The sequence below is a fragment of the Nerophis lumbriciformis genome, linkage group LG17, assembly GCF_033978685.3.
Source record: "Nerophis lumbriciformis linkage group LG17, RoL_Nlum_v2.1, whole genome shotgun sequence".
NCBI lineage: Eukaryota > Metazoa > Chordata > Actinopteri > Syngnathiformes > Syngnathidae > Nerophis > Nerophis lumbriciformis.
In genome coordinates, this window is record NC_084564.2 from 45,458,816 (window position 1) to 45,474,018 (window position 15,203).

Here is a 15,203-nt window from a genome sequence, read left to right on the forward strand (position 1 = left end):
ATGTTGAGTAACATCTAATAGTTCCATGAACACAACAGTAATGTTGAGTAACATCTAATAGTTCCATGAACACAACAGTAATGTTGAGTAACATCTAATAGTTCCATGAACACAACAGTAATGTTGAGTAACATCTAATAGTTCCATGAACACAACAGAAATGTTGAGTGACATCTAATAGTTCCATGAACACAACAGTAATGTTGAGTGACATCTAATAGTTCCATGAACACAACAGTAATGTTGAGTAACATCTAATAGTTCCATGAACACAACAGTAATGTTGAGTAACATCTAATAGTTTCATGAACACAACAGTAATGTTGAGTAACATCTAATAGTTTCATGAACACAACAGTAATGTTGAGTAACATCTAATAGTTTCATGAACACAACAGTAATGTTGAGTAACATCTACTAGTTCCATGAACACAACAGTAATGTTGAGTAACATCTAATAGGTCCACCAACAGCTAGGAGTGGCCCAGCAGGGTGTGTGGATGACGGGGAGCACGGAGCAGCCTTCACGGTGTGGCGGAACTACAAGCAGCCTGGAGCGGAGCTGCGCCCTAGAAGACGATCATAGTCTCGCCCTCTTGCTGTATTGACTAGTAAGTATTATTCCGTCGTATTGAGGGACAAGCGGTAGAAACTGGATGAATAGATGGAGGAGTGAGTTGACATTTAGCCAGGCTATCGATCAGGCTAACTGGATCATTTTGAGGAGATTTCACGGTGTTAGTTTGATCACAAATCGGGACTAAAACTAAAATTGAGACCAATTCGGCTAGCTGGCTAGCAAGTTTATTGTCTAAAAGTGGACTATTACTGTCACTAACAAATAATAAAACACTTTGTTTACTAAGACATGGAAGACATATTTCCATAGCTAGCTAATGTAGCCGCAAAGCTAAGCTACACAACCGTCATGTTTGTCTTGTAGCTTCACTTCTTGTCATCCAACACACTAAGTAGACTAATAAGAGAGCTTAACTAACAGCAGGCTGGCTTTTATCTCCTGCTTGTTAAATAGACACTTGCACTAATAGTATTAACACTGAGAGCCTATAGAGCAGCGCTTGTCAACCCTTTTTCAGCAAGGCACATTCTTGTCACCGGAGGCACACAACATGAAACATCCACTCAGTAGCCGATATCGGCAGTCAAAAGTTGTTGTCGCAATTGTTGGATATGAATTTAAATCATAACCAAGCATGTATCACTATAGCTCTTGTCTTAAAGTAGATGTACTGTATCACTATACAGGTAAAAGCCAGTAAATTAGAATATTTTGAAAAACTTGATTTATTTCAGTAATTGCATTCAAAAGGTGTAACTTGTACATTATATTTATTCATTGCACACAGACTGATGCATTCAAATGTTTATTTCATTTCATTTCATTTTGATGATTTGAAGTGGCAACAAATGAAAATCCCAAATTCCGTGTGTCACAAAATTAGAATATTACTTAATAATACAAAAAAGGGATTTTTAGAAATGTTGGCCAACTGAAAAGTATGAAAATGAAAAATATGAGCATGTACAATACTCAATACTTGGTTGGAGCTCCTTTTGCCTCAATTACTGCGTTAATGCGGCGTGGCATGGAGTGGATGAGTTTCTGGCACTGCTCAGGTGTTATGAGAGCCCAGGTTGCTCTGATAGTGGCCTTCAACTCTTCTGCGTTTTTGGCTCTGGCATTCTGCATCTTCCTTTTCACAATACCCCACAGATTTTCTATGGGGCTAAGGTCAGGGGAGTTGGCGGGCCAATTTAGAACAGAAATACCATGGTCCGTAAACCAGGCACGGGTAGATTTTGCGCTGTGTGCAGGCGCCAAGTCCTGTTGGAACTTGAAATCTCCATCTCCATAGAGCAGGTCAGCAGCAGGAAGCATGAAGTGCTCTAAAACTTGCTGGTAGACGGCTGCGTTGACCCTGGATCTCAGGAAACAGAGTGGACCGACACCAGCAGATGACATGGCACCCCAAACCATCACCCAACCATGCAAATTTTGCATTTCCTTTGGAAATCGAGGTCCCAGAGTCTGGAGGAAGACAGGAGAGGCACAGGATCCACGTTGCCTGAAGTCTAGTGTAAAGTTTCCACCATCAGTGATGATTTGCGGTGCCATGTCATCTGCTGGTGTCGGTCCACTCTGTTTCCTGAGATCCAGGGTCAACGCAGCCGTCTACCAGCAAGTTTTAGAGCACTTCATGCTTCCTGCTGCTGACCTGCTCTATGGAGATGGAGATTTCAAGTTCCAACAGGACTTGGCGCCTGCACACAGCGCAAAATCTACCCGTGCCTGGTTTACGGACCATGGTATTTCTGTTCTAAATTGGCCCGCCAACTCCCCTGACCTTAGCCCCATAGAAAATCTGTGGGGTATTGTGAAAAGGAAGATGCAGAATGCCAGACCCAAAAACGCAGAAGAGTTGAAGGCCACTATCAGAGCAACCTGGGCTCTCATAACACCTGAGCAGTGCCAGAAACTCATCGACTCCATGCCACGCCGCATTAACGCAGTAATTGAGGCAAAAGGAGCTCCAACCAAGTATTGAGTATTGTACATGCTCATATTTTTCATTTTCATACTTTTCACTTGGCCAACATTTCTAAAAATCCCTTTTTTGTATTAGCCTTAAGTAATATTCTAATTTTGTGACACACGGAATTTTGGATTTTCATTTGTTGCCACTTCAAATCATCAAAATTAAATGAAATAAACATTTGAATGCATCAGTCTGTGTGCAATGAATAAATATAATGTACAAGTTACACCTTTTGAATGCAATTACTGAAATAAATCAAGTTTTTCAAAATATTCTAATTTACTGGCTTTTACCTGTATGTATATGTATATATATATATATATATATGTATATATATATATATATATATATATATATATATATATATATATATATATATATATATATATATATATATATATATATATATATATATATATATATATATATATATATAATGTATATGTGTGTGTGTAAATATTAGGGCTGCGAATCTTTGGGTGTCCCACAATTAGATTCAATATCGATTCTTGGGGTCACGATTCGATTATAAATCGATTTTTTCGATTCAACGCGATTCTCGATTAAAAAATGATGTTTTTCCGATTCAAAACAATAGAATCAGGATTTCAATACATAGGATTTGAGCAGGATCTACCCCAGTCTGCTGACATGCAAGCAGAGTAAAAAGCTTTTATAATTGTAAAGGACAATGTTTTATCAACTGATTGCAATAATGTACATTTGTTTTAACTATTAAAGTTAAAGGTAAAGTTTAAATGAACCAAAAATATGACTTATTTTATCTTTGTGAAAATATTGGACACAGTGTGTTGTCAAGTTTATGAGATGCGATGCAAGTGTAAGCCACTGTGACACTGTTGTTCATTTTTATTTTATTGTGTTCTTAGTTTTTTTATAAATGTCTAATGATAATGTCAATGAGGGATTTTTAATCACTGCTATGTTGAAATTGTTACTAATATTGATACTGTTGTTGATAATATTCATTTTTGTTTCACTACTTTTGGTTTGTTTTGTGTGGTGTTTGTGTCTCCTCTCAATTGCTCTGTTTATTGCACTTCTGAGTGTTGCTGGCTCGGGTTTGCTTTTGGAACTGGATTGCATTGTTATGGTATTGCAGTGTATTGTTTTGTTGGATTGATTACTAAAAAAAAAGGTATATCGATTTTTGAAAAATGAGAATCGATACTGAATCGTACAACGTGAGAATGGCGATTTGAATTCGAATCGATTTTTTCACACACTCCTAGTAAATATGTAGTAATAATTGTAACAATCATTGTTATTGTTACAGATTTTATTAGATGCAAAACATTGCCACCTAAAAGAGGAGCAGCAATTATTATAATTTTGTTTAGAGTTTCCCAAAATGGAATTTCCCTGCCCTGGTGTCTGTTACACAAAATGCACAGGTGCTAACTTTAGCTATAGGTGTGCTTAAAATGATCAGCTGCCCAAATTGATTTATTTGCACACAAAAGCAGTTATCCTTAAAGACACATTACCCCTTTTTATACTAGAAACATGATTTAAAATGACCCCAGTGTGTGAATATTGTCTATCTGTGTTGGCCCTGTGATGAGGTGGTGACTTGTCCAGGGTGTACCCAATGCAGCTGGGATAGGCTTCAGCACCCCTTGCAGCCCTGAGAGGGACAAGCGGTAGAAAATGGATGGATGGATGTTTCCATCTCCAAACATAGTGTTTGAAAGAGTTTGTATGGTTTGAATTTACAGCCCAGATGAAATAAAGAAAAGTAGAGGTTGTAGCAAAGAGGACATAGAGTTATGTTTATTGCATGATATAAGTGTTAAATACTCTATTACAGGGGTCACCAACGCGGTGCCCGCGGGCACAAGGTAGCCCGTAAGGACCAGATGAGTAGCCCGCTGGCCTGTTCTAAAAATAGCTCAAATAGCAGCACTTACCAGTGAGCTGCCTCTATTTTTTTAATTGTATTTATTTACTAGCAAGCTGGTCTCGCTTTGCTCGACATTTTTAATTCTAAGAGAGACAAAACTCAAATAGAATTTGAAAATCCAAGAAAATATTTGAAAGACTTGGTCTTCACTAACTGACAAAGAAACAGATAACAGATTTGGTGTCCAGTTCAAAGTGTGACATGATTTATTTCAACATTTGAGAGTTGACTTTTGTATTTTACATGAGTTATTATTTGTACAAACATGGTACTAAGTCATTCATGATTTGTTAAAAAATGTTAGTGGCTAGCTAGTTAAAATGGGATAATGTGATTTCACAAGACTGTCTTAGAAGTCATCATTTGAAAATGTTCAATTTGAAAAATGTGCACTTAGAGAAAGTATAAAAATAAAGTGTTGCATATTGATATTTATCTGTTTCTATATATATTTATTGTGAGAAATCATTAAGATGATCAGTGTTTCCACAAAGATAAATATCATTAATTATTAATAATAACATAGAGTTAAAGGTCAATTGAGCAAATTGGCTATTTCTGGCAATTTATTTAAGTGTGTATCAAACTGGTAGCCCTTCGCATTAATCAGTACCCAAGAAGTAGCTCTTGCTTTCAAAAAGATTGGTGACCCCTGCTCTATTACATGCTTATTTACGAGGTCACTCAATTATGGCGGACAAATGTTTTCACTTTTTGACACGACACAAGTCAGCATAAGCACAGACAATCCCGAAATGTTTCCCATCGATTGTTTAACAGTACAGTACAGTACAGTACAGTACAGTACAGTACAGTATAGTACAGTGTTCCCCCCAGATTGCCAATAGACTTGGTGGTGTTAGCCTGGCCAGTATGACACAATCGTATCATTTGCATTATTGCATATGATGCATATATTTTCTTTAATAAATGTTTGTACGTATATATTTAAAATGAATCTGTGTTCTTAGTATTACTGTCTATTTTTCTTCAATTATATTGTTTAGCTCTATTTTTCAATTGCTGCTGTTCATTGTACAATGTAACGCAGCCTCCAGTATATTTTGCCCTTCCTAAATGTTGGAATTTAGTTATTCAAATATGTAAACAGTCCTTTGAATTACTGATGGGAAAAATAACTTGAGATGGTTTTATTGACCTTCTCCACAATGAGGTCACTGTAAAACTAAGCACACAAAGGAAAGCACATCAATATACACATTAAGCGCACGTATGTGGAGGAATCACGTTCAATTATAATACAGTTTGGTATATACTGTAAAAAACAATACAATTATACAGGAGGAAGGTTGGCTCTAATGTAGCTAGCTTTATGCTAACATACGATGGACCAGCTCATTGACAAGCTAACAACATTTCTTGTAGATTAGGGTATGTTGGAGCCCATTTCAGCTGACTTTGGGCGAGAGACGAGGAACAGGATGCCAGCCAATGGCAGGGCACATACTGTATTTACTTGTCGACAACAATCATTCATACCTATGGACAATCAACACAATATGCATGTTTGGGAATGTGGAGGAGACTCCACACAGTGATGTCCAAATGACCATTTGAAGACGTTCATGGTGTAAAGTTAGCCGTGACCGTCTGTAGTAATGTCAAAATTGGGTAGTTTTCACAGACTTGAATAAGAAATGCATTATTGAACTTTTTTTCCCCCCTCTTTTTTATTTTTTGTGTTGGTTTGTTGTGATGTTGTGTTTGTACGGTGCGTTCAAGGACTGCTGAACATATGGGGACGACACAATGCCCAAAATAATAAATAATATTAATATATTTCATTTCCATCCATCCATCCATTTTCTACCGCTTAATCCCTTCGGGGTCGCGGGGGGCGCTGGAGCCTATCTCAGCTACAAGTCGCCACCTCATCGCAGGGCCAACACAGATAGACAGACAACATTCACACTCACATTCACACACTAGGGACCATTTAGTGTTGCCAATCAACCTATCCCCAGGTGCATGTCTTTGGAGGTGGGAGGAAGCCGGAGTAGAACCCACGCAGTCACGGGGAGAACATGCAAACTCCACACAGAAAGATCCCGAGGTCGGGATTGAACTCACGACTACTCAGGACCTTCGTATTGTGAGGCAGACGCACTAACCCCTCTCCCACCATGCTGCCCATATATTTCATATGTTAGATAAAATACTAAGACCTAGGACAAAATAGTGGGTTTTGTGTGGTTCTATTTATTTTAGTTGTTGAAAAGAAAACAAAAAAGGTTTCAGTGCGAGTGTAAATCAATTTTGAGCACATTCAACAATACCGTCATAATATCAATAGCAATGATCATTTTGGTCACAATAACCGTGATACAAAATTCCTATTCACCATAAATGGCAGATAGAATTAAGTGTACCTCAGACACATACTTCTCAAGTGTTTAAAACTATCAATAGGGGACTGGACATCTGTTTAGCTTAATGCAAATGTTTGTTTATTAAACATTATGCTTTTTTTTGAGCGGGCTCAACACAGAACGGACATTCAGCAAACCCTCCTGTCTATTGCCATTCCACTATTGACCCTTTTCTTTGTTGATTTCTGCTGGCTGTTTCTTCCTGCTTGTGGCTCAACATGAGCTGGAATGCAGCTGCCTTTTCCCACACTACAGGATGGACCAAGGGTCACACAAGACTCACTTACATTAATGGCGCTAAAACAAAATGGTGCTGTATAGATGCTCTATAAAAAATATACAGGGTCATTAACACTCCCACCAAATTATGAGTGCCCTTTTATAGCACTATAAAATATAAGGCACAGATTATTTTTGACCTTTGACCCTAATGGCAAAATTTATCATTTTGTAGAAATGCAAACATGAACTCTTGAATGAAGCAGATGATCAATCATTCTGTAGAAGCAGGATCAGCTTTTGCACAATGGCTTTCTTCTTTTTGAAATCTGGTCTCCAGTGAGTATCTTCACCTTTCTCACAAGTCCATCAGAATCACTTACTGTGCCCACAATAGTGATCTGGGCTAAAGTCTATATTGCAGCACTGTGAAACCGGGTTTAGTGCATGTGCTTCACAATAAGAAGGTCCTGGGTTCGATCCCCGGGATGGGGTTCTTTCTGTATGGAGTTTGCATGTTCTCCCCGTGACTGCATGAATATAACATATAGCAGAAGACTAGGTGTAAATGATATAATCATGTTACAACAGAAGATATCAGCAGTAAATGAGAAAGTATGGTACATTAATAATAGTTTTGAGAAAATAATACATGTGGAAATGACGCACTATTTTACCACATATGTCAGCAGCCAAATTAGGAGCCTTTGTAACCCGCATAGAAATAGTTCTATTGGGGCTGGGCTGATAAAAGGATTTCAAGATATATCGTGAGAGACACGACCTGAATAAAAAAATGGGTTTGATAAAACATTCAATTTTTTTGCGGTGGGGTGTGTGAAAAAAGGTGAAGAATGAAGCATGGTTGGTTGCATGAACAAGGCACTTGCAGTCTTAGCAAAACAAGAAGTGAGGAGTGAGCAATGGGAGGGACATGCTCAACAGCCAATTGTGTAACAGTATCAAGTTAGGTTGCACCATTTTTCTGTCTAGCTGTTGATGCTCTGAATGGCATGAGAAAGTAAAAATGAGTGCAGCAGAGAGCCAATAAATTGTTGATAAAACAGTAAAAGTCACCTTGACAGTACGGCGCTCATCTTTTCTTTTCAACCTGCGTCTGTCCTCTACTCAGCTGTACAGAAACAACAGCATTTCCATACTTAAATAAGAATTTCAAAAACATGCTACAGACAACCCAACTTTCTGCCAGTGGTCCTTATGTTTGGACCTTTATTTAAAGAGCTTCTTGTTGAGTGTTCATTAAAATGTTGTCATTTTGTTTACATTGATTGAGTGTTTTCTATGGCTGTGTTGACATTTCCTTTCTGCCTTGATAGCTGAGGGGATTATAATCAGAGGAAGGTTTCATATGAAATAAAACATTCAATATATTTTCATACTGGTCCATATTTTCCACAGGCTAGAAAAAATGTCAATCATTTTCCATATTGACCAATATAAAAAACTTAATTGTGATACATAGCCATATCGCCTAGCCCTAAGTTCTCTTATCATTTACATAGCAAATAAAATATTGTGATATGTATTGTTATTGCAGGTGGCTGCAATACCCATTTTCTACCACTTGTCCCTCTCGTGTTGGCACAGATAGACAAGGGACCATTCCAATCAACCTATCCCAGTTTAAACTTCATCCAAAAGTGCAATTTTTCAATAAGAGATGAATTCCAAGAGAAAGTGTAATTGTGCTGCAATATTTGCATGAAGGTATTGTTTCTTCAAGTGAAAAACAATAACAGTAAATATGTGTGAATGTTGTCTGTCTATCTGTGATTAGGTGGTGACTTGTCCAGGGTGTACCCCGCCTTCTGCCCCTGGGCAGCTGAGATAGGCTCCAGCACCCCCCGCGACCCCGAAAGGGACAAGCGGTAGAAAATGGATGGATGGATGGATGTCTGTGTTATACTTCAAGTGTCTTTTTTCAATAGATGACAGCCTTTAGAAATGCACCCTAAATTATTAAGAGTCTTGTGTACAAATTTGAATGTTCCTTTTTGTGATTGACAACTTCTGTTTTTTTCCTCAGGGGATCTGGTCAGAAGTATTGGACACTTCTTTAAGAAGAAAGCTACCGCATTGACGGGCAGCTCAGCATATCAATCAACATGTTCAATCTGATGAAGAAGGATAAGGAGAGGGAATCAGGAAGAAAGGAAAAAAAAGACAAGAAGGAGAGGATGTCTGCAGCAGAACTGCGGAGCCTTGAGGAAATGAGCATGCGGCGGGGTTTCTTCAACCTGAAGAGAGAGTCCAAGCGTGAGTCCAAGAACAAAGTAGAGATATCCAACCCAATTCCAATCAAAGTTGCCAGCAGCTCGGACCTCACGCTTACCGACATTGAATCAGATGGCATAAGCAATAGAAGTGCTATCATTCTGGATGAGCAGCTGTGTGCTGCCAGCTCTGTTGATGACCTGAAGGGTGATGGAGGAGGACAGGATGGACATCGCAACTCAGTTCGAGATCGCGTCGCACACTTCGGCTCCATGGCAAAGCAAAACTCATCACAGGTGGGACAGATGATGAAGCGCTTTTCCTTTTCCCAGAAAAGCAAAGAAGAGAGCCCTTCAGAGGGCTCTACGCCATCAGGCCAAAACTCTGCTGCTCCATCCCCACAGGTGGAGAGCAAAGTCTTCAGCATGCTGCGCAAACATAGCCTCAACCAGCAGACGGCCAAGCCCACCGTCAGACAGGTGTGCATTCCGGAAGTTGTTCACAAGACCTTCCCTGCTCAGCTGCAGCTGCCAGCTGTTGTTGCACCAGTTGCACCTGAAACACGGGAGCTGGTGCTCCAGCGTCGCCACACTGGGGATTTTGGCTTTTCTTTGCGTCGCACCACCATGTTAGACCGCAGCCCAGATGGAGGAGTCTACAGGCGGGTGGTCCACTTTGCTGAACCAGGTGCAGGCACAAAAGACCTGATACTCGGTCTGGTGCCAGGTGACAGACTGGTGGAGATAAATAGGTGCAACGTGGAGAACAAGACCCGTGATGAGATAGTTGAGATGATCCGCCAGTCAGGTGACACTGTGCGTCTGAAAGTGCAGCCCATCCTGGAGCTCAGTGAGCTGAGCCACTGCTGGCTGAGGAACACTCAGGAACTTCGAAGGGATGCCAGACATGTAAGATGCTTTCAGTTTAACTCCTTTTAATGTGCTTTTTACACTCTGTTAATTACAGATGGGAATTCAGAAGAATTTTCCACTTTGGCTTCTGCTTAACAGTTCGGTTCTTTATCGGTTCTTTGGTTCTCTTGTCGATTTTCACTAGGAAAACAAAAGAACTAAAAGGTGGATTAGCATCACTTTTGTTTAGTTTAGAGTTAAAGGGGAGGGAACTGCACTTTTTTTGGAGTTTTGCCTATCCCTGCTTGGCACTCAGCATCAAGGGTTGGAATTGGGGGTTAAATCACCAAAATGATTCCCGAGCGCGGCCATCACTGCTGCTCACTGCTCCCCTCACCTCCCAGGGGGTGGAACAAGGGGATGGGTCAAATGCAGAGGGTAATTTCACCACACCTAGTGTGTGTGTAACTATCAGTGGTACTTTAACTTAACAATCAATATCAATCTTTTTTTTTTTAAATGCATTTTAAATATTAACGAAACGAACAAAAAACATCCACTTCAAGCGGGGCCAATGGGAGGTTCTGTGTTCCGCCCATAAAATCCAATAACCAACCATCCAAAAAGCGCCAACAATACTCCATTTACATTTCGTGACTTGAATATCGACCAAGTATTAGTGAAATTGTTACAAGTACTGACGCAAACAAACTATTTATAGCAGCACCGTGTGTCTCTGTTTACATCATTGAGTGGTCTGCTGCTTCCTCGCTTCCCTGTTTATTGTACATCATAAATCATGCCTCTCACCTAGAAAATAGTTGCCTGAGGATGTAATCTGACAAGTTGGGACACTTTGACAGCCATTTAGGACTCAGAACTGGCAAAAACGACACGAAAAGACACTCGGTCAGTTTGATGATTATGGCTTACAACTACTGAACACCTTGAATTGAAAATCTCCAAAAATGTTTGGTTTTACAGCCTGTTAGCCATCAACATTTGAACACCAGCTGCTAGACTAGATGTGTCCAATCTAAGTCTAAGACTAGATGTGTCCAATCTAAGTCTAAGACTAGATGTGTCCAATCTAAGTCTAAGACTAGATGTGTCCAATCTAAGTCTAAGACTAGATGTGTCCAATCTACGTCCAAGACTAGATGTAACAATCTAAGTCTAAGACTAGATGTAACAATCTAAGTCTAAGACTAGATGTAACAATATAAGTGTAAGACTAGATGTAACAATCTAAGTCTACGACTAGATGTAACAATCTAAGTCTACGACTAGATGTAACAATATAAGTCTAAGACTAGATGTAACAATATAAGTGTAAGACTAGATGTGTCCAATCTAAGTCTACGACTAGATGTAACAATCTAGGTCTACGACTAGATGTAACAATCTAAGTCCAAGACTAGATGTAACAATCTAAGTGTAAGACTAGATGTAACAATATAAGTCTAAGACTAGATGTGTCCAATCTAAGTCTACGACTAGATGTAACAATCTAAGTCTACGACTAGATGTAACAATCTAAGTCTAAGACTAGATGTAACAATCTAAGTTTAAGACTAGATGTAACAATCTTAAGTCTAAGACTAGATGTAGCAATCTAAGTCTACGACTAGATGTAACAATCTAAGTCTAAGACTAGATGTAACAATCTAAGTCTAAGACTAGATGTAACAATCTAAGTCTAAGACTAGATGTAACAATCTAAGTCTAAGACTAGATGTAACAATCTAAGTCTAAGACTAGATGTAACAATCTAAGTCTAAGACTAGATGTAGCAATCTAAGTCTAAGACTAGATGTAACAATCTAAGTCTAAGACTAGATGTAACAATCTAAGTCTACGACTAGATGTACCAATCTAAGTCTACGACTAGATGTAACAATCTAAGTCTAAGACTAGAACTGATGAAGTCTACTAGGATGTGAGGCCAAACGTCTTCCAAGACAAACCAAACAGTCCAGTTGTGATGGATGGAATGCCCTGAGATGACAATGACCTGATGAATGAGAACATTCATAGACTTTATTCTACCTTATTCCAGCCTTTTATTTGTCCAGCTTCTCCAAGCACATTTCTCATCTGTTTAAAAGACCAAAATGTTTTGCTGATTCAGGAGAGGTGATGTACAATGCTGCAGGATTAATCCATATTCAATTGACATTTAGGGTTGAATTACTGCAATACCCTAACTACAAGAAGCTGAGTTTTTATTTTATTTTATTTGTTTCTCGGGCTCTCCCAATCAAAAGTGTTTACAGCAAGGGTCACCAATGCGGTGCCCGCGGGCACCAGGTAGCCCGTAAGGACCAGATGAGTAGCCCGCTGGCCTGTTCTAAAATTAGCTCAAATAGCAGCACTTACCAGTGAGCTGCCTCTATTTTTTTAAATTGTATTTATTTACTAGCAAGCTGGTCTCGCTTTGCTCGACATTTTTAATTCTAAGAGAGACAAAACTCAAATAGAATTTGAAAATCCAAGAAAATATTTGAAAGACTTGGTCTTCACTAACTGACAAAGAAACAGATAACAGATTTGGTGTCCAGTTCAAAGTGTGACATGATTTATTCAAAAATTTGAGAGTTGACTTTGTATTTTACATGAGTTATTATTTGTACAAACATGGTGCTAAGTCATTCATGATTTGTTAAAAAAATGTTAGTGGCTAGCTAGTTAAAATGGGATAATGTGATTTCACAAGACTGTCTTAGAAGTCATCATTTGAAAATGTTCAATTTGAAAAATGTGCACTTAGAGAATGTTGCATATTGATGTTTATCTGTTTTTATATATATTTATTGTGACAAATCATTAAGATGATCAGTGTTTCCACAAAGATAAATATCATTAATTATTAATAATAACATAGAGTTAAAGGTCAATTGAGCAAATTGGCTATTTCTGGCAATTTATTTAAGTGTGTATCAAACTGGTAGCCCCTGCGATAAGGTGGCGACTTGTCCAGGGTGTACCCCGCCTTCCGCCCGTTTGTAGCTGAGATAGGCTCCAGCGCCCCCGCGACCCCAAAGGGAATAAGCGATAGAAAATGGATGGATGGAAACTGGTAGCCCTTCGCATTAATCAGTACCCAAGAAGTAGCTCTTGGTTTCAAAAAGGTTGGTGACCCCTGGTTTACAGGAAACCGCAAGTTTGTGTTCAGTCAGTCAGTCAAAAAATATATGTATATATATTTATGTATATGTGTATATATGTATATGTATATATGTATGTATGTGTTTATATTTATCCATCCATCTTCTTCCGCTTATCCGATGTCGGGTCGCGGGGGCAGCAGCCTAAGCAGGGAAGCCCAGACTTCCCTCTCCCCAGCCACTTCGTCCAGCTCCTCCCGGGGGATCCCGAGGCGTTCCCAGGCCAGCCGGGAGACATAGTCTTCCCAACGTGTCCTGGGTCTTCCCCGTGGCTTCCTACCGGTCGGACGTGCCCTAAACACCTCCCTAGAGAGGCGTTCGGGTGGCATCCTGACCAGATGCCCGAACCACCTCATCTGGCTCCCCTCCATGTGGAGGAGCAGCGGCTTTACTTTGAGCTCCCCCCCGGATGACAGAGCTTCTCACCCTATCTCTAAGGGAGAGACCCACCACCCGGCGGAAGAAACTCATTTGGGCCGCTTGTACCCGTGATCTTGTCCTTTCGGTCATAACCCAAAGCTCATGACCATAGGTGAGGATGGGAACGTAGAGCGACCGGTAAATTAAGATCTTTGCCTTCCGGCTCAGCTCCTTCTTCACCACAACGGTTCGATACAGCGTCCGCATTACTGAAGAGAGCCGCAACGATCCGCCTGTCGATCTCACGATCCACTCTTCCCTCACTCGTGAACAAGACTCCGAGGTACTTGAACTCCTCCACTTGGGGCAGGGTCTCCTCCCCAACTCGGAGATGGCATTCCACCCTTTTCCGGGCAAGAACCATGGACTCGGACTTGGTGGTGCTGATTCCCATCCCAGTCGCTTCACACTCGGCTGCGAACCGATACAGTGAGAGCTGAAGATCCTGGCCAGATGAAGCCATCAGGACCACATCATCTGCAAAAAGCAGAGACCTAATCCTGCAGCCACCAAACCAGATACCCTCAACACCTTGACTGCGCCTAGAAATTCTGTCCATAAAAGTTATGAACAGAATTGGTGTATATATTTGTACAGTATGTGTGTGTATATATGTGTGTATATGTGCATATATGTGTGTGTATATATGTATATATTAGAGATGCGCGGTTTGCGGGCACAACCGCGGAGTCCGCGGATTATCCGCGGATCGGGCGGATGAAATAAAAAAAAATTAGATTTTATCCGCGGGTCGGGTCAGGCGGTTGAAATAAAACAAAATTAGATTTTAAATAGTTTCAGGCGGGTGGCAGTTAAACCAATTGGTAAATATATATACATAGTTAAATGTTGTTACCCACATACGAAAAACGAGCAGGCACCTGCAGCATATGCCACAACAGAAGAAAAAAAAAGAAAAGAGATGGACACTTTTACGGAGCGGAGAAGGGACGCCTCGCCGGGGTCCGGGACCGAGGCCCCTTCCCCCGAGAGGGCCCCACCGGGAGCCGTAGCTGAGGCGATCCGCGAGAAGGGCCCGACGCACGTCCAGGGTCACCACCGCGCCCACCGCACCGACACCCCGCCTCGTCCGCCTTCGCCGCGGCCGGCGTCACACGCAGCAGGTAAGCAGCTTACCTGCCTGCCACCCCCGTGGCCGGGGGCTCATAACAGGGGTCACTCCGCGCGCTCCGCCCGCGCAGCTTACCTGCCCGCCACCCCTGTTGCCGGGGGCGCGTAACAGGGGTCACTCCGCGAACATTGCGCTCACGAAAGGGGTGGGGCTCACCCTGGTTGATATAGACAGCAGGACGGTGGCCATGGAAGTCGGAACCCGCTAAGGAGTGTGTAACAACCCACCTGCCGAATCAACTAGCCCTGAAAATGGATGGCGCTGGAGCGTCGGGCCCATACCCGGCCGTCGCCGGCAGCGAGACGTG

At 40.9% G+C, this 15,203-nt stretch overlaps 1 protein-coding gene across 7 annotated transcripts in view; it reads left to right on the forward strand.

Moving 5' to 3' along the window:
* The first annotated feature begins 468 nt into the window (after positions 1-468).
* myo18ab (myosin XVIIIA b) overlaps positions 469-15,203 on the forward strand; it is a 227,897-nt gene continuing 213,162 nt past the window's right edge. For all 7 annotated transcript variants that reach the window (XM_061973197.1, XM_061973193.1, XM_061973198.1 and 4 more), the window contains exons 1-2: positions 469-611; positions 9,139-10,234. In XM_061973197.1, coding sequence (XP_061829181.1) covers positions 9,218-10,234 — 1,017 coding nt within the window. In that variant the 5' untranslated portion in view covers positions 469-611; positions 9,139-9,217. The remainder of the gene's footprint in view (positions 612-9,138; positions 10,235-15,203) is intronic.